The sequence below is a fragment of the Schistocerca serialis genome, chromosome 4 (assembly GCF_023864345.2).
Source record: "Schistocerca serialis cubense isolate TAMUIC-IGC-003099 chromosome 4, iqSchSeri2.2, whole genome shotgun sequence".
Taxonomy (NCBI): Eukaryota; Metazoa; Arthropoda; class Insecta; order Orthoptera; family Acrididae; genus Schistocerca; species Schistocerca serialis.
Genome location: NC_064641.1, coordinates 849,007,325 through 849,027,555, shown reverse-complemented (window position 1 = coordinate 849,027,555; position 20,231 = coordinate 849,007,325). Strand labels below are relative to the sequence as shown.

General features: G+C 43.8%; 1 protein-coding gene across 1 annotated transcript in view; it reads left to right on the top strand.

Annotated features, from left to right (window-relative positions):
- Positions 1 to 20,231, top strand: part of LOC126473482 (solute carrier family 22 member 7-like) — a 578,452-nt gene that overhangs the window by 537,918 nt on the left and 20,303 nt on the right. Inside the window, exons 7-8 of the mRNA XM_050100557.1 lie at positions 4,875 to 5,089; positions 8,451 to 8,638. Of these exons, the coding sequence (XP_049956514.1) occupies positions 4,875 to 5,089; positions 8,451 to 8,638 (403 nt within the window). The remainder of the gene's footprint in view (positions 1 to 4,874; positions 5,090 to 8,450; positions 8,639 to 20,231) is intronic.

Genomic DNA, 20,231 nt, shown 5'->3' with positions numbered 1-20,231 from the left:
TGTAAACTTATTATAAGGAACTAGGCAAAATATATTTCCGCCTGTTTATCAAAAATATGTCCTCTTGAAAATATTTTGATGTCTGGCCTGCTCACTGAGCGGATTTTTAAAGAGCCACGGTATTTTGACCGTGCAAAGGTAGCATAATCATAGCTCCGAAAATTTTGAAACCACTTATAAACTATTCTAATCGAAGGTGCAGAGTCACCGTAATGTTTATCGAGTTTCTCTTTAGTCTCCTGAGGCGTTTTTCCTTTCATAAAGTAATGTTTAATCACCACACGAAATTCTTCTTCGTCCATTTTTGGACAATCACTCGACTTCCTTTAGCCACACGAATGCCAAACACAAAGAAATAGACCAATGTGGGTGAAACTTGGTGTGCGTTCTTTACAAAGATGTTAGTAACTAAACATGACCGCGATACGAGTCATCTCTCCGACTTTGCACGGACTTTTCAAACGGCCCTCGGGTACCCACTTTGTAGATCCATAGTTGTGAATTAACGACACTAGTCCAGATTATCTAGGGCTTCTGTTGTATTTGGCATAGGGTAGATAGGCATCTGAAATTATCTTTGTTTTAAGTAATGGTAGGTGCAAAAAACCTCTGTGCCATGCTGCCATCTGGTGACTTCTTTGAGATGATGAGAACTAGGGCAAACAAAGGGCTTTTACTCATTTCTATGATCGCATCTTGAAGTTGTTGGTTTATAAATTTCTTCTACGAGAAGCTGTGAATACTATGGGAGTCTGTACTTTTAAAGATAGGTGCTTCATTCACAGTGAGAATGTGATGTATACTTAGTGGCATGGCAGGCAGTGGTCAACGAGAATCATGTAACCCAACATGTTCTTCTAACAGTCACTCCTCATTCTCCTTGCCCCATCCCCCTAGATGTACTACTTTCTTCTTCCGTGTGTCAAACTGACACACTGCCCCAGCCTTGCGTAATCTTACGTGAAATCCCTGACCAACTCGTCCTCGCCTAGCACTTCTACATTAGCTGTCATGGTAACACATGATAGCTGCAGCTCTTTGGCGCTAACACTCTCAATACTGACAGACACAACTTTGTTCCCATCAATTTCCCATGCATAGGATAAACTGCACTGTGCAAAATATTGTACTTCACATAACTCATGTTCCTCAAAGAAAGGCTCAAAAACAGCCAAAGAAATCACCAGCAGATCAGTTACTATGTCAATCCAGATTAACTTCAGTAAATATACTGAAATTTCGCTGTGATAACCTGAGAGACCACTTTAGGGGACATTGTACCAGTTTAGGCAGTGGACTCAGCATCTTGGGTGCCCTCTCGAGCAGTAATGGTCTTCTGGCCATAGAACCAAGATGAAACGTTGCTCCATCCAGTTCAACTGTACGCCATTACAAGTCAACTGTTGGTGTAATGCGCAACCAGGAAATCTAAACTGAGTATGACTTCACAGCCTTTACCAACGGTGGGGATCACATGTACATTAATATGAAAGTCGCCCCCCCCCTCTCCAGATACTTATTACCGTTGAAATGAGTGAATCAATACATCTACCACTGCTACCTTAAGCCAAGCATGGCACATTTAATTCTACTTTGCCCAGTATATTGTTACATGCCACAGTCACTCCTGTTCTCCGAAATTTCATTTTATATCCGGTGTGACCACATCTGAAACGTTTAGTATCCATATTTAACACCACCTTTTTCTTCCATAGTTTGGTGATAATATATACTGTATCTTAGCCAGTGCTACTGCAGCTTCTATTGCCTCAACCCGCATCTTCAGGAATTCCATGAAAACGTTGTGTGTCATGTCTGAGATAATCCTCATAAGGGCATATCAGTGGTTTTCTTCTTGCATTCCAATAAAACGACATTATTAGCATTATCATCCCGAGTAAGGTCATTTGTAGTGACATTAATTTTGTGAATACAGTCCACAAAACTCTCCATTGATTCCCCATGTTTTTGAAATATCTCGTTATGTTGCTCTCAGTAGCATCTCCAAGTTATTTTCTCCTATATCTCACTACCAATGCGAATTGTAATTCATAAAAGGACAGTGCTTCCCCTAATCCCTCGTGATACATTACACAGTCCATAGTTTAGCTTAGCCACTTTAGTTTTAACTTGCCCACTCTCAAAAACTGCATCTCACTCCAATACTGCGACGCAGTGGTTATATCCAAATTTCGACAGAACATAAGACATCGTCGTCTAATTTCCCAGAATCTGGGATGACCAGTGAAGCGTTATCAGCGTCAAGGCTAGGTGCACTCAGATATGATCATTTTCTCCTTTCCTCCCTAAATTGTCCTAATTCCACGTACAACTCAGCTGGAAAGTCTTGAGTTGTATTGACTGCTTAGCAACGAATGCAAGTGTTATAACATATAAATAAAAATGAAATAAAAAATGGAGAAGAAACGATAGGGAAACGACCATACAGGCCCAAAACAACTTTAAATTGGGAACTTACTCAACCTGGATCCAAATGCTGTCTTCCTGTTGACGCCCATCTTCATCTTCAGGAGTGCTTCTGACACCAATCGTTATGTTTCAAAGAGTGGATGGCTTATGTACCGTCTTAAAGTTACAGTCAACCATGATGCCTGGTTGTGGACAGGGGCTCTCTGCTGCAGTGTACAGCAGAAGAAGGTCTAGCTGGGGTTACAACTTCTTTATTGCTGTTCGTCTACAGTCAGGGATCTTGGAAACTGCGAGTGACGAAAGCAGGCGATGTGATTACCTCGTCACGGTCTGCCCCGTTTCGTCAGCCTCTGGCTGCTGATCACGCATTCTGCTGTCGCAACTGCTGCATTGGGAGGAGGCTCATACTCCCTGACTGAAGTATGGGTGGCCTGGAGACGGTACATTTGTGTACATAGGACTGCATTGTGTTTCAGTGACCCAGACTGAAGAAGTCCTCCATTGACGCCTCAGCAGGATGGGAGGGAGAGGGATGGCTGGTCAATTGTGTCGTCCTCCCAAGGTGGTGATAAAGTGTGGAGTGGCCCAAGCATCCAGGTGCACAGGCCACGGGCAGAGACTCCTGGGCCAGCAGCAGTATATGCGGCTGCGTCATTAGCATGACAGTTACACTAATGGCCATTACAATTGCTACACCACGAAGATGACGTGCTACAAATGGCTCTGAGCACTATGGGACTTAACATCCATGGTCATCAGTCCCGTAGAACTTAGAACTACTTAAACCTAACTAACCTAAGGACATCACACAACACCCAGTCATTACGAGGCAGAGAAAATCCCTGACCCCGCCGGGAATCGAACCCGGGAACCCGGGCATGGGAAGCGAGAACGCTACCGCACGACCACGAGCTGCGGACTGACGTGCTGCAGATGCGAAATTTAACTGACAGGAAGAAGATGCTATGATATGCAAATGATTAGCTTCTCAGAGCATTCATACAAGGTTGGCGCCGGTGGTGACACCTACAACGTGCTGACATGAGGAAAGTTTCCAACAGATTTCTCATAAACAAACAGCAGTCGACCGGCGTTGCCTAGTGAAACGTTGTTGCGATGCCTCGAGTAAGGAGGAGAAATGCGTACCATCATGTTTCCGACTTTGATAAAGGTCAGATTGTAGCCTATCGCGATTGCGGTTTATCGTATCGCGACGTTGCTGCTCGCGTTGGTCGAGATCCAATGACTGTTAGCAGAATATGGAATCGGTGGGTTCAGGAGGGTAATACGGAACGCCGTGCTGGATCCCAGCGACGTCGTATCACTAGCAGTCGAGATGACAGGCATCTCATCCGCATGGCTGAAACGGATCGTGCAGCCACGTCTCGATCCGTGAGTCAACAGATGGGGACGTTTGCAAGACAACAACCATCTGCACGAACAGTTTGACGGCGTTTGCAGCAGCATGGACTATCAGCTCGGAGAACGTGGCTGCGGTTACCCTTGACGCTGCATCGCAGAGAGTAGCGCTTGCGATGGTGTACTCAACGACGAATCTGGATGCACGAATGGCAAAATGTCATTTTTTAGGATGAATCCAGGTTCTGTTTGCAGCACTATGATGGTCGCATCCGTGTTTGGCGACATTACGGTGAGCGCACATTGGAAGCGCGTGTTCGTCATCGCCATACAGGCGTATCACCCGGCGTAATAGTATGGGGTGCCATTGGTTACACCTCTCGGTCACCTCTTGTTCGCATTGACGGCACTTTGAACAGTGGACGTTACATTTCAGATGTGTTACGACCCAAGGCTCTACCCTTCATTCGGTCCCTGCGAAACCCTACATTTAAACAGGACAATGCACGAGTGCATGTTGCAGGTCGTATACTGGCCTTTCTGGATACAGAAAATGTTCGACTGCTGCTCTGGCCGGCACATTCTCCACATCTCTCACCAATTGAAAACGTCTGGTCAATGGTGGCCGAGCAACTGGCTCGTCACAATACGTCAGTCACTACTCTTGATGAACTGTGGTATCGTGTTGAAGCTGCATGGGCAGCTGTACCTGCACACGCCATCCAAGCTCTGTTTGACTCAATGCTCAGGCGTACCAAGACCATTATTACGGCCAGAGGTGATTGTTCTGGGTACTGATTTTTCAGGATCTATGCACCCAAACTGCGTGAAAATGTAATCACATGTCAGTTGTAGTATGATTTATTTGTCCAATGAATACCCGTTTATCATCTGCATTTCTTCTTGGTGTAGCAATTTTAATGGCCAGTAGTGTACTTTCAGAGATGTTCTGACATGACGATTTGTACCAGTATGGTTTAAATGCTGCTACTGCTGCTGCTAATTGCTGACTTTGCTGCAGTGGCTGCGTTTGTGTCTGTTCCGAAGTACGTCCTCTCTGAGAGAATACAAAACTGTGTTGACAGGTCCCTGTGCTGGCTGACGATCTTAGCGCTGGTGCTGAGCGTGGGCATCATCAGCGTGAACCCGCTGGTGGCGGTGTCTGCTCAGGGCGTGGCGCAGGCGGCGTCTGTGCTGCTGCAGCACTACTGCGGGACCCACTTCGGGCGCCGGTGGTCCACCGTCGCGTGTCTGGCGCTGGTCGGCCTCCTGGGTGCACTCTGTGTCGCACTGCTCACAGGTAAACAACACAGCCCGTGAGAGCACTCACACACCTCTCACACTTGCCTGCTTGCGCCCTCTTCGCCTGCCAAGGACTGGAGATATCACGCGGTTCTCACTAACACACATATATCTGTATTGAGACCAAAAATACTTTGCAATGAAATGAAAACCCTTAGCTGCTTACAGGCGTTGACATACGTCAACAGGAACAGATGAAAATGTGTGCCCCAAACGGGACTCGAACCCGGGATCTCCGGCTTACATGACAGACGCTCTATCCATCTGACCCACCCAGGACACAGAGGACAGTGCGACCGCATGGATTTATCTCTGGCACGCCTCCCGCGAAACCCATATTCTCAATGTATTGTCCCGCACCACATTTGTAGTGCCCCCGCCTATTATACTCATTACTCGCGGCGCGTTGCCGATTCCCGTAAGAGTTCAGGCACTGTTTCTGCATCTGCACGGAAGAAGAAGATGGTCAAGTGGCCGGTGAGCATTAACTATATATACAGGTGGTCCATTGATCGTGACCGGGCCAAATATCTTACGAAATAAGCGTCAAACGAAAAAACTACAAAGAACGAAACTTGTCTAGCTTGAAGGGGGAAACAAGACGGCGCTATGGTTGGCCCGCTAGATGGCGCTGCCATAGGTGAAACATGTCCGAAAGAACAGATACCATATTAGTATATACAAAAGTACTTCGTCAATCCAGTTATACCATTTGGCAACCAGCGATCTGCACTGCCCGACAAAAAAAAAAGTGAAGCACTCAGTCGGAGGAAACACAATCAAACTTCACAGGTCGAGAGGGTATGTGATGTTACTTCAGTGATTACAAAACCAAGTCAAATTTAGAAACAACCTGGCAGTAGGAGCTCGCTTACTGGTTTGAGGTTGTACCCCTTCTGGCCTGAATGCATGGTCTGATTTGTTTGGTAAGGATCTTACAAATCGGCTGTATCCTTTTCTGAGGCTAGCTGGCCCACAAGTGTTGTAACTGGTCCTTCATATCTCGGATATTGGCACCAGAATGGAGTTTATGGTTGACCTGGTACCACATATGTTCTATCTGGGACGGATATTGTGATATTGTTGATCACAGGAGCATCTCAACATCATTCAGAGAGTTCGTATAAATATGTGCCATGCATGACCGAGCGTTGTCCTATAGGAAAATAGCACCATTATACTACCACATTGAAGGTAACATTTGGGTTTACAGGATGTTTGTCAGAGTTCCCTTAATCTCTATCAGTCGTGACCTGAGGATATACCCGATGATTCCCCAGACTATGACGCCAGGAGCAACAAAGCTGTGCTTCCACAAACCATTGCAAGAATGGAACCTCCTCCCAGGTCGCTCCAAACTCATCGACGATGATTACGAAAGACAGTGCAGTACCGCGATCCACTCCTGAATATATATATATATATATATGACAACATTCATAAGCAATCCATGTTGCCCAATCATAGCACCATTACAAATGCAGTTGGCTGTGCTGTTAACAGCAGCTTATGACGGGATCGTAACTCCCTACTCCGTATGCTGCTAGTCTCTGTCCAATGGCGTAGGATGACGAAGAATGTTGCACGAAGTCCATCACTTGTTCTTGGACGGTAATCGCAGATATGAAGGGGTTACGATGTTCTTGGTGCACAATATGGCCAGCCTCCTTTCGAGAGGTCAGGTTTGGTCGGCTGGAACATGACAATCGGATGTCCCACAAATCTGGATACTGAGCAATTCGACAAGCTGGTCAAATGGAGACACACAGTGAGAACTCTCTGGTGATAACGGTTTAAGGTAGTGTAGTACCTCTCGGTATTCTTCACAGTGATCACTCAACATCTGAGGCAGTTGAGCCCCCTCAGTATACCACAGAAGACCTGGTAACAACACTAAACATGAACAACACTAACGCAGGACAATCAGCATTCTACCAGTCACAGAAAATTGCAACCCCATACAGGCAAATGGTGAGCATGTGTACTAACTTTCATTCACATCCAACCACGTCTTCTTGGTGCTTAATTTTTTGTCAGGCAGTGTATTTTGAAAGTAAATAACCGTCATAAAAATTCTTGATCTAGGGTAAAATCGTTTGTTTCATTATGACCATGGCGTTTCGGCCACTTCTGCACACCTTTTGTACCGGCATTTTATTGCTATATATAAAAGAGCAACTGTCAATGACACACATATTGTCAGCTAACAAAGATTTCTTTAACCATTGTTACCCTGTTTGTGGGCAAGTTTTTCAGGCCACGTGCCAAATTAATAGTTTCTAGTGAATGATGAGTGCTACATTGGTTTACAACCAACCGAAGCAAAAAAAAACACTACAATTTTATTTATTTCAATGCAAGAGATAACACAATTGTTTGGATTGTAATGCATTGGCAAGAATCTGACGTCCTGCGGAAAGCTAGCTTAAATTAGCATTAGCATTGCCCTACTGGCCAAAATGGAATCACAGGTAGGTCTCCGGATCTAGTTCGGTATGCCAGCTAGTAACAAAGTGTGTCATATTTTCGGGAGGACACTGAGTTCCCCTTAGCCATGCATAAATCTGTTTGCGTGCACTTGCAGGTAAACTGCGTAATGTGACATGCAGAGAGTACCGAAATGGCTTCTACAAAATGCTTCCGCCGTCTACCGGATACCCGGATAAGGAATGCTAGTTTTCTAGTAGACGGAACGTGAGACTCTCCAACAGCGCTTGGAGGCGAAAGCGAAGAGGAAGATTGGGAAAGAAGGGGAGAAAAGAAAAGGACAGATGCTCTTGGCAGACTGGCAGGGAGTGGTACGCAGAAATCATTAAATGACCCAATCGTGACGTGAACAAAAGGACTGGTCCTGCAAGAAGAGTGGAACGGGACCTGAAATTTTCATACGGGCACAGAAAACGAATTTCGAGATGTTCCACGATAAGTCAAGGGACTGGAGGGGTCTTTCATCTGAGGACACGGGAGACGCCTCGGAAACGTCTTCATAGCGTAATTGCCAGACTCTAGACGCTGCATTGAAGGCAGCCACATTAATCATTCAACTACGTAGGCGGGCTTCAGAATATGCGGAAAACATAATTCTGGAACTTCCACCGATTCCGTTGCTTCCAGCATTCATCAGGCTTATTCATAGTAGCACCAGGGGGTATGCCACGGTACCAGGCTAATGATTGTGGTAATGCTTTGTTCTTGACAGTTGAAATCCAAAAGACTTTTATCAGTTGTAAATTAACAGGAAAACTGATTAGAAGGCACTGTAAAAACATCATTTTGATTTTCTTTATTTTTAAGTGGTTACACATATGTTTCTAACAAATCTGTTTCAGCCATGCAACCCATGTGTTTTGACTTTGCAGTTGGTGTTCCGAGTGTCGCCATAGCGGTGGTAGTGATGGCCATGCAGTTCTGGTCATCGGCTGGTGCAAGTGTCATCAACCTTCAGAGCATCGAGGTGCACCCCACGTGTCTGCGCCAGATCACCGCGAGCATAGAGTACGCAGTTGCTGGTGTTTGCATGTCTCTTGTTCCGTACATCGTCTTTCAGGTACTCCGTAACAATGTGCTAAGCTTCTAAAGTAAATACTAAGGTTTACTGCTTGGGTCTACTGAATATTATATTGAAACCAGTGAAAGCAACTGTGGCCTGTAAATAAATGCTGGTTCAAGCGCAAAAAATCTGGTTCAGAGGTAATTAACAAAGTGTGTATAGCAACAATTTAATCTTGGAGCTCTTCTGTCGGTCCGTCTTTCCATAGAAAAACAACAATATGGGAAATTTGGGTCCACCCTGATGCAAAACACTTTTATTATTTATTTATTTATTCCAAAACTAGTTTCGGTAACAAATATTGCCATCTAAATTGAGTTTATTAATTCTGAAATATGCAGAAATAGCACAGTTATAAAACGTTGTACAGGATTACTACATGTGCACTGATTGTTTTTTAAATATTGCTTTCTATAAATTCTTTTATATATGCTATTTCCCCACGTTTTAGAATTAAAGAACCCACTGATGATGGAAACATTTGTCGTTTTGGAAGGCGGACCCACCATTATCATATTGATGTGGTTGTGTATAACAACTGTACAAAAGCAGTATAAAAGCTGGGAATCACGGTACAACATAAAAACAGTACAGGTTTCTTTTCATATACGTGTTGTTATTCTACGGTAAGAACAAAATTATTTAAAATTTGAAGATAATAAAATATTCTGTATGCAACGGCTCTAACTTAAATAAGGATACAAGTGCCATCACAGCAATTTTCACTCATTTCAGAATGTTATCGTGAAACCACTTATTCTCCTCTTTTACAAGTGCAATCATTTTAGCTAAATCCCTTCTCTTTCCTTCAGAAAACCTAGGTTCACAGCGTAGTGTAGCTGCAGTTGCTGAAGATCGAAAGGCTTCACGTTACTCTTCAAGGTGTAATTTTCCTTGAACTCTTCAGTTGCATTCAGGTTTGATCAATACAGAGTCCCTAGGTGTTCAGCAGTCAGTCTGATCCACTGTGCTTTTGAAATATTCACACTGGTAAACTTTTATATTTTTCGGCAGCTGACTTAAAGTCGTAAACATCTGTTTCTGGTATCGTGTGCTTCGTTTCAGTGAGAGGGGAACTAAATCTTTCGCAGCTACACGCAGCGTTAGCCTCTTGTATTTCTCAAAATCACGATCGCAGAACGTAGAAGTGTGTCGTCTTGCCAAAATCTTGTGTATTATTTCAGTAAGGTAACCCTTTGCTATTAGGTAAAGCCACAGAAACACCGTCTGATTTTTGTTCTGCCCACAGCAGCAGTCAGTTCATATTATTAGTTTCTTTTTAGAAATAAGTTTCGATGTTAAGGCTTGGTGCACACAGGAAGCAGTTGCATTCCCATCCCTGCCACGTACGGCCACATGTAAGGGAAACATGTGACCGGTTTGATTATCACCAACACGAATGCAAAAGTTGTAATCTGACAGCTCCAATAAGTAGTACATTTCACTGTGCCTGAATGAAGGAAGAGTATATTCCTTCCCTTCGCTGCGTAGTTTCTTTCTTTCGCTTTGAGCTCTACCTTCATCTCTCTTCCTCCATTTTGGTGGAATTTTCCTTTACATTTTGTAATATTCTGTGCTATTTCTGTAATAATTACTTCAGCGTTGCCCTATTGTTGCAACGCTCAGAAATTCACAATAGTGTACGCTAAGGCATTACCAGAGGCTTGGCACAAGACTCATTATTTGAACGTCGACAGTGTTAGACACGAATGTCGTTTTGTGGCAGCTGTAAGTATTGTTTCCCGCTGTTCTCGTGCTTGTGTCAGAATGTGTATCATTGGCCTTGGCGATCACAGCGGAATTTCACCTACAACTCAAATTTTCATTTTTTGGCGCATCACCCGTTATTTACTTACATGCCCCAATTTCGAGTACGTGCTGAACCATCCAGTCACTGATGGTGTTATTTTGAGTGTTTGCTGCATTACAGTGAATCTCATCATTTTAAAACAATTCTAATCACATGTGTAATACCTCCTAATTGTGCTTCTTTCAGCTTTAGCACAACTTGATCTTCAGTGACTCAAACGACTGTTTTTATACTTGATTCCATTTTATCAAAATAAACAGGAAATTAAAGAACGGTGTGCTCTGCAGTAACTCGTTGCAGTGTCTCACTGGCTCGATGACAAATGTGCTTAATTCTTAATTTGACTCTCTCTCTCTCTCTATCTCTCTCTCTCTCTCACACACACACACATACACACAGACAAACACAAACACACGCACATACACTAAATACTGCGATAAATTCTCTTTACGTTATTGAACTGATAAATATCTGCTCTGATAGACAACTTTACTATCAGAGCACTCTCTCACTTCTTTACATACTAACGCATCTAGTATTTGTACTCAAACACTCACACAATCATACTATACAGAGGCGCACAAATAACTGCGTAGTGAAGTACAATAGTACTAACTTCTTGAGTAAATGTTGGAGTTAGTACTGAATACTGGACAATGTCTCTGTTTAAATTCAAGTAAAACTATGAATTCCCTAACGTGACGTTACAAAAGCTCCATCTGTAATGACCCCGCTAAAACTTTACAAAACATCTTGAGGGTAAATAATTGTAATCGCACTAAAACTGTGTGGAAAATAACTACAAGAAAAGTCACTATTACTGTGTACTCAATTACAAATGTGCTGAGCACCGACAGCGTGAACATATTCCTATAGTTTTTTAAATACAAAAGAGTTTAGATTTAATATGTAATTTCTGAATGTTCGTTATTCTTCTAATACGTTCTAAATCATAAACTGCACCCAGATACTAAATGATGCGTATTATTACATTCTCGTACACACGCCTTGCTGTAGATGTTTCGAGCGTGGAGTCAAAGATGTGATTCGGCGCTTTTTCTATCAGAGATAGTCGTAAATGCTGACAGTGGAAGATGAATGCTGTGATTTTCGACTGTCAAGGTGTCGCTAGACTAGGCTGCTGACAATACGGCGCCAGTTCTCGATTCAGCCGTTATGAATTACGTAAAAATATTTTTCTGCAACCAACTGCTCTAAAAATCGATTTGCTTACATGAAATGCCACAAACATTGTTACAAAATTGCATCTGCGATTTAAATGTGATCTATGAGCAAAACTAACATCGTAAATACATAAGTGATGTCACAGTTCGCAAAGAAAGATTTAAGTGTTCGTTTTTCCTGCATTCTCATCGAGAGTGGAGCGGTAGACAAGCAGCTTGAAGGTGGTTCTATAAATCCTCCGTCAGGCATTTAATTGGGAATTGCAGAGTATTCATGTAGATGTAGATGTACAAGAAGAACGCTCTGGCACAACAGATTTACATCATCGAGCAATGTGTGCTTTATATTTAAACTTTCACTCAAACGTACTATGCCTCTACACTACAAACTGATAAAAATTTTTTGTTAATAAAATCCGTATAATACACTCCTGGAAATTGAAATAAGAACACCGTGAATTCATTGTCCCAGGAAGGGGAAACTTTATTGACACATTCCTGGGGTCAGATACATCACATGATCACACTGACAGAACCACAGGCACATAGACACAGGCAACAGAGCATGCACAATGTCGGCACTAGTACAGTGTATATCCACCTTTCGCAGCAATGCAGGCTGCTATTCTCCCATGGACACGATCGTAGAGATGCTGGATGTAGTCCTGTGGAACGGCTTGCCATGCCATTTCCACCTGGCGCCTCAGTTGGACCAGCGTTCGTGCTGGACGTGCAGACCGCGTGAGACGACGCTTCATCCAGTCCCAAACATGCTCAATGGGGGACAGATCCGGAGATCTTGCTGGCCAGGGTAGTTGACTTACACCTTCTAGAGCACGTTGGGTGGCACGGGATACATGCGGACGTGCATTGTCCTGTTGGAACAGCAAGTTCCCTTGCCGGTCTAGGAATGGTAGAACGATGGGTTCGATGACGGTTTGGATGTACCGTGCACTATTCAGTGTCCCCTCGACGATCACCAGTGGTGTACGGCCAGTGTAAGAGATCGCTCCCCACACCATGATGCCGGGTGTTGGCCCTGTGTGCCTCGGTCGTATGCAGTCCTGATTGTGGCGCTCACCTGCACGGCGCCAAACACGCATACGACCATCATTGGCACCAAGGCAGAAGCGACTCTCATCACTGAAGACGACACGTCTCCATTCGTCCCTCCATTCACGCCTGTCGCGACACCACTGGAGGCGGGCTGCACGATGTTGGGGCGTGAGCGGAAGACGGCCTAGCGGTGTGCGGGACCGTAGCCCAGCTTCATGGAGACGGTTGCGAATGGTCCTCGCCGATACCCCAGGAGCAACAGTGTCCCTAATTTGCTGGGAAGTGGCGGTGCGGTCCCCTACGGCACTGCGTAGGATCCTACGGTCTTGGCGTGCATCCGTGCGTCGCTGCGATCCGGTCCCAGGTCGACGGGCACGTGCACCTTCCGCCGACCACTGGCGACAACATCGATGTACTGTGGAGACCTCACGCCCCACGTGTTGAGCAATTCGGCGGTACGTCCACCCGGCCTCCCGCATGCCCACTATACGCCCTCGCTCAAAGTCCGTCAACTGCACATACGGTTCACGTCCACGCTGTCGCGGCATGCTACCAGTGTTAAAGACTGCGATGGAGCTCCGTATGCCACGGCAAACTGGCTGACACTGACGGCGGCGGTGCACAAATGCTGCGCAGCTAGCGCCATTCGACGGCCAACACCGCGGTTCCTGGTGTGTCCGCTGTGCCGTGCGTGTGATCATTGCTTGTACAGCCCTCTCGCAGTGTCCGGAGCAAGTATGGTGGGTCTGACACACCGGTGTCAATGTGTTCTTTTTTCCATTTCCAGGAGTGTATTTGCTGATTCGGATAAAGACAACACATGTATTCAAGAAGTTTATCTCACTGAAGGAATAAAGTCCACTTAACTTACTCTAACGACAATACAGCCCGCTCATCTTCTGCTGGACAGATTCAGATCGAAGTCCAGTTTCTTACTGGGTTCTACAAAACTACGTCGCATCTACATTTCACCATACACGATTGTTGGTTCCTCTTGCTTCTCTCCTTTTTCTTTAAATCTTCCTCAGAAAATTACTTTCGCTTCTTCTTCCGTCAATATAACATCTTCTCTTTTCTCTTCTTGAGCCGTTTTCACTGCTTCCGGATATTTTGTATACTTGATGTTCAACACAGGTTTTGACACTACATTTCTCCAAGACGCAATAGCTCAGTCTCTACCAAAACTCTTCGTTGCGTCTCATAATCCTCTAAAACGGTAACAATGTAACTTCTTCACATGATTGTATGTCTCTCTCCTTCAGCTCAACGCATCACATTCATGAATTTGACTCACAAAACTTCTACTTCCCACAATCCGTATAACGATCCTCCATTAACGTATTTCCGTGACGTACACCATAGCTTCACTTTTAGATACACAGTTGTTTCCCAGTTGGCATAATACTTAGTTTACAATGACCACAAAATTTACGTTGACATTATGTAAAGGTGCAACACCAAAGCACATGCTTACAGATACGATTATATATTTAAATGTAAGTTACATTTTACGTTATGATTTGTCTAAGAAAAATCGGTAAAAATGTATATTAAATCAACATTACAACCATGACCAATAAATGTGGCAAAGAATGTTAGTATCACTCTATGTTAATTCCAGACTAGATAATCTCCAGCACCCTTTCCCAGAATAATTCGTTGTAATGGTCTTTGCTTATCCTGCAGGTCATGCGAAAACTATTTTTACCTGGGCTGATGAAGAGAGGAGATTATGTCACCTTGGGGAACCTTCGGGACAAGTTCAGTGACCATTGATGTCATCCCTTGTCAAAAGAATGTCGTCCAAGTTTTAAGTGTCGATGTTTAGTGTACTTTACTATGAAGAGAATGTGTAGCCTGCGCCATTTGTACTGATGATCTAAATGAGAGCAAGCGCAGCGTGAATACCAGAGCCGGCACATGGTGTAATCCTGTCTAATGGCACCTCTCAGACTGCCGAGCTTAACGTTATCTGAAATACTGTCGCCTGCCATATGGCGTAGGGCTTACAAGGATTGTGTGTTAAATTCTTAGCATTACAGCTTGATAACAGATTTAACTGGGAGGAGCATACCACAGAACGGCTGAAGCGCCTAAACAAATCTCTATGTGCTGTGTGAATGTTGTCAGACACAGGTGTTATAAAAATTAAAAAACAAGCTAGTGTACTATACGTACTTTCATTCCATAATGTCATACGGAACTATTTTCTGGAGTAGCTCATGAAGCCAAGCTAAAGATTTCCGAGCCCAAAAACGTGGAATATGAATTATTTGTGATGTGAACTCAAGAATGTCCTGCAGAGGGCTATTTAAAGCTTCCCAATATATTTATACCTTAACGAAATTCGTCATTAAAAATATGTACAGGGTGGTCCATTGATAGTGACCAGGCCAAATATCTCACGAAATAAGCATCAAACAAAACAACAAAGAACGAAACTCGTCTAGCTTGAAGGGCGAAACCAGATGGCGCTATGGTTGGGGCGCTAGATGGCGCTGCCATAGGTCAAACGGATATCAACTGCGTTTTTTTAAAATAGGAACCCCCATTTTTTATTACATATTCGTGTGGTACGTAAAGAAATATGAATGTTTTAGTTGGACCACTTTTTTCGTTTCCTGATAAATAGCGCTGTAATAGTCACAAGCGTATAAGTACGTGGTATCAGTGCGGACGGTATTTGCTTCGTCATACATTACCCGTGTTAAAATGAACCGTTAACCAATCGCGGAAAAGTTCGATATCGTGTTGATGTATGGCTATTGTGATCAAAATGCCCAACGGGTGTGTGCTATGTATGCTGCTCGATATCCTGGACGACATCATCCAAGTGTCCGGAACGTTCGCCGGATGGATACGTTAATTAAGGAAACAGGAAGTGTTCAGCCACATGTGAAACGTCAACCACGACCTGCAACAAATGATGATGCCCAAGTAGGTGTTTTAGCTGCTGTCGCGGCTAATCCGCACGTCAGTATCAGACAAATTGCGCGAGAATCGGGAATCTCAAAAACGTCGGTGTTGAGAATGCTACATCAACATCGATTGCACCCGTACCATATTTCTATACACCAGGAATTGCATGGCGACGACTTTGAACGTCGTGTAGAGTTCTGCCACTGGGCACAAGAGAAATCACGGGACGATGACAGATTTTTTGCACGCGTTCTATTTAGCGACGAAGCGTCATTCACCAACAGCGCTAACTTAAACCGGCATAATATGCACTATTGGGCTACGGAAAATTGACGATGGCTGCTACAAGTGGAACATCAACGACCTTGGCGGGTTAATGTATGGTGCGGCATTATGGCAGGAAGGCCCCCATTTTATCGATGGCAATCTAAATGGTGCAATGTCTGCTGATTTCCTACGTAATGTTCTACCGATGTTACTACAAGATGTTTCACTGCATGACAGAATGGCGATGTACTTCCAACATGATGGATGTCTGGCACATAGCTTGCATGCGGTTGAAGCGGTGTTGAATAGCATGTTTCATGACAGGTGGATTGGTCGTCGAAGCACAATACCATGACCCGCACGTTCACCGGATCTGACTTCCCGGGATTTCTTTCTGTGGGGAAAGTTGAAGGACATTTGCCATCGTGATCCACCGACAACGCCTAACAACATGCTCAGCGCATTGTCCATGCATGTTCGAACATTACGGAAGGCGAACTACTCGCTGTTGGGAGGAATGTCGTTACACGTATTTCCAAATGCATTGAGGTTGGCGGACATCATTTTGAGCATTTATTGCATTAATGTGGTATTTACAGGTAATCAGGCTGTAACAGCATGCGTTCTCAGAAAAGATTAGTTCACAAAGGTACATGTATCACATGGGAACAACGGAAATAAAATGTTCAAACGTACCTACGTTCTGTATTTTAATTTAAAAAACCTAACTGTTACCAAGTATTCGTCTAGAATTGTGAGCCATATTTTGCCCGGTCACGATCAATGGACCACCCTGTATATTTTTTTCCAAATCAGCAGCGCTGTTCATGAAATTAACTCTAGAAATAAGAATAACTTTCACAATGATTTAAAGTCACCTACTTGGTTCGGAAAGCTGTCCACCGTTCCGCAGTATACATTTTCAATAACATGCCAGCAGCCATAAATCACTAATAACAAAGTTCATTTTGAGAAGAGTGTAAAGGATTTAATGGTAGCCAACTCCTTCTTCTCCACTGATGAATTTCTTAGCAGAACCTATTGAGCATGTATGTTATTAATATTATCACATAATGTGAATATTGCTTACAATCTGACATCGGTACCAATTTTGTGCTGTGACGCAATCATTGTAAGTAAGTGCTGTTATAGAGATGGGGCCCCTCCACGCCCGCACCAACGTGGTGACCAAACCAAAAGTTCTACTGTCACCTCCGTAAACATGTTAGTTGTCTTGTAAGTGGATCACAGGATGCTGGGCTGTGATGTTGTCCGTGCGTCTGGGTAAGGCTACGCATTAACACGGTCCATCAGGTGATAGATAGTGGACGAAACGCGAGTGAGGGTAGCGATTTGAAGAGCAGAGGAAAAAAAGTGCCATGGCTCGTGCCGTGGGAAAAAAACCTCTGCGACAGTGGGATGGGTAGTAAGAGCAGTAGTGGCTTACTAGCTGCGATAGTTCATGCAAGGTTGGATTTGTTAGTATAGGTATCATGCATCATTACCATGACAAGCGATGGCGATGTGTCCCAGTTGCTGCTGCTGCTGCATTCCTGGAACAATCAAGATCGTTATACAGTAGTGGGAGATCGGCCATAGATCATCTCACTGTGTGGGGGATGTGTGGAGCTTGTTTGCATGCAGTGTACGGTACGGCTTCCCTGTGTGGTGCCAGTTATTCGGCAGTGTATTCCAGCTGGATATCCAGTAATGGCGTCTGATTAACAGGGGCTCGCCTGTGCCGAATTTTTTTTCCTTATTTGATGATGTGTGGTTACAATTGCTCAAGAATTATTACATGCACCTTAGAGTGTTCCACATTTAACATTTGGTGACAAGTTTTATATCATTTTAAATCGACTCCAATCCACAAGGTAATTTCATTTCGAATATGTGGAAGGTACGTTAGCATATCTGGTCGTATTTTGTAAATATTTACTGTGTATGCTTACTTTCTGAGATGGTCGACGTGCTAGAGGATGTCCTCACTACGGCGCGCGGGGTAGCCGCGTGGTCTAGGGCGTTGTCACGTCAGTGTGGCTTCCCCCGTCGGAGGTTCAAGTCCTCCCTCGGGCATGGGTGTGTGGGTTGTCCTTATCGTAAGTTAGATTAAGTAGTGTGTAGCGCTTAGAGAGCGATGACCTCAGCAGTTTGGTCCCATAAGACCTCACCACAAATTTCCAAATTTCTCCTCACTATCGGTCAATTCGAACGAAAAGCACCTCTAATCTAATCTAATCTGCGTCTGCAGTCCCAAATCTTGGTTGGCACACACTCTGATGCACACACTTCATACGCCCCTAAAGCTAAAAGTGGCGTGGCTTCACCACGGGTGCCGCCACTCACCCAACGACAACTTTCCTCATGACGTATCCACCATTGTGACGGTTCCCCATCTACTGCGGCTGCTGAGACCACTCACTGACTCACGCTGGCGTGACGTGAGCATACCTCCTGTAGGTGTGAGGTGGTCCGTTCTCCACCTGCAGTGAGCGCTCACCTTTGGAAGCGGAACCTGGCCAATTCCAGCCAGGGAAGCCGCTGGGTATGTTATTTTACCACCCCGGAAGAGGAGAGGACGATGTGTTGTCTCAGCGACGCTCCTCGGATCGACTGTGGACAGTCTTTTGCTTCTTCAGTACTATCATTCTTTTTACAAAAAATTGATACAGATTAATAACAACATATATAAGTACATCATAATACCCAGCCTTTTCTCCTAGTAAACATGAAAGGAAGTCACGTGGCCGTGCGGTTAAAGGCGCTGCAGTCTGGAACCGCAAGACCGCTACGGTCGCAGGTTCGAATCCTGCCTCGGGCATGGGTGTTTGTGATGTCCTTAGGTTAGTTAGGTTTAACTAGTTCTAAGTTCTAGGGGACTAATGGCCTCAGCAGTTGAGTCCCACAGTGCTTAGAGCCATTTGAACCAAAGAAGTCACAATAGGCGAACACAAGAAGCTGTCAGAAAACTAGCTTTAATAACAGAAATTCAAAATGTAGACAGGATTGCATAGATTCATCCCCTCTGGGACCAAAATATAATCATTGACAAACAGTTACAAAGCTTTAAATGCATGATCTTCACTTTAAAATTCATTATAAGAAAAATGTGATGTTTATTACAGTAAGGTACTCCTGGCACTATCGACAAGAAGGTATATTACACAACACAATAAAAAGTCCTATCTACTTATATATAAGCAACTGGGATGAGGCGTGAGGTGAAGGAGAAGGGAGTAGTTCCTGCTACTAACATTTCCTTTAAACTACATATCTACTCCAAGTATATTTTCTTCAAACTACATCACTACTGGAGATATGAGTATCCCCCATCTCACTATTGTCAACATTTACACAGGCCACAGATCCACATAAAAGGTACTGTGTCAGAACAACTTGAAGCTGATTTAGTCTATCTCAGTCTACTTTATCACATACACTGGCTGTTGTGGACCATCTGCTATATTCAGATTTCCACTTCTCAGTTCCTATTGCTGTTTCGTAGGGACTAGTGACTGTCCACACTTCTTCAACACATTTATTCAATCTTCATTGGCCAAGGAGCAAGTATCCCACTTTTCATCACAAAAGAGCTATAGCTGGAAAAACACCTATAAATTAACATACAGGCACAGCACAACCATACAATGACATGGCGAAACTCTCATATACATACTATTTAATCCACTTGTAACAGTCATCCCTGCCTCCTCTCCTTATCTGCGTAATTTTACAGATGACACTGATTACCTCATACGAGAGCTATAGTCGATCAATATCACGAACTTTTTCTTTAGTGCGTCTCTCATCAATACGAGTGTTATTCTCATTTAGACGCCATTTTTACGAAAATTCTTTCTCCCAGTCAGAATTGCCATCATTATTCACATTACACTCCTCAATAATATACATCGGTTGTCATCGCGGATTGAGGGTTCCATGACAGAAAAGCGTAAAAAATAACAGTACATTATTAATCTGCAGCAACAACGAAATCTTATTTGGAAATTTGCTGCGAACAGATTAGTTGCACTACAATTCTTCTTTCAGGTTGCGTCTCTCTCAGTGTGTATAGCGTAAAAGAATGATGCTTTCTCTCACTTCCTACATTAACATGAGCAAGGCACTTCCTTCCAGCCAACATTCTTCTCATTACAGCCACGTATTTCTATAAGTTGATATATATTATTTCTTATTTCCTCTGATTCATTGATGTTAAAAGCTTGAGTGACTAAGAAATCTGAGATTTTCTGAAAGACACAATGCTGCATAAAAAGGCGTTCATATCATCTAGCAGTCTTCCAAAGCACAATACTTAAATTCGACCATACTTGTTGTCTTTGTAACAGATTAC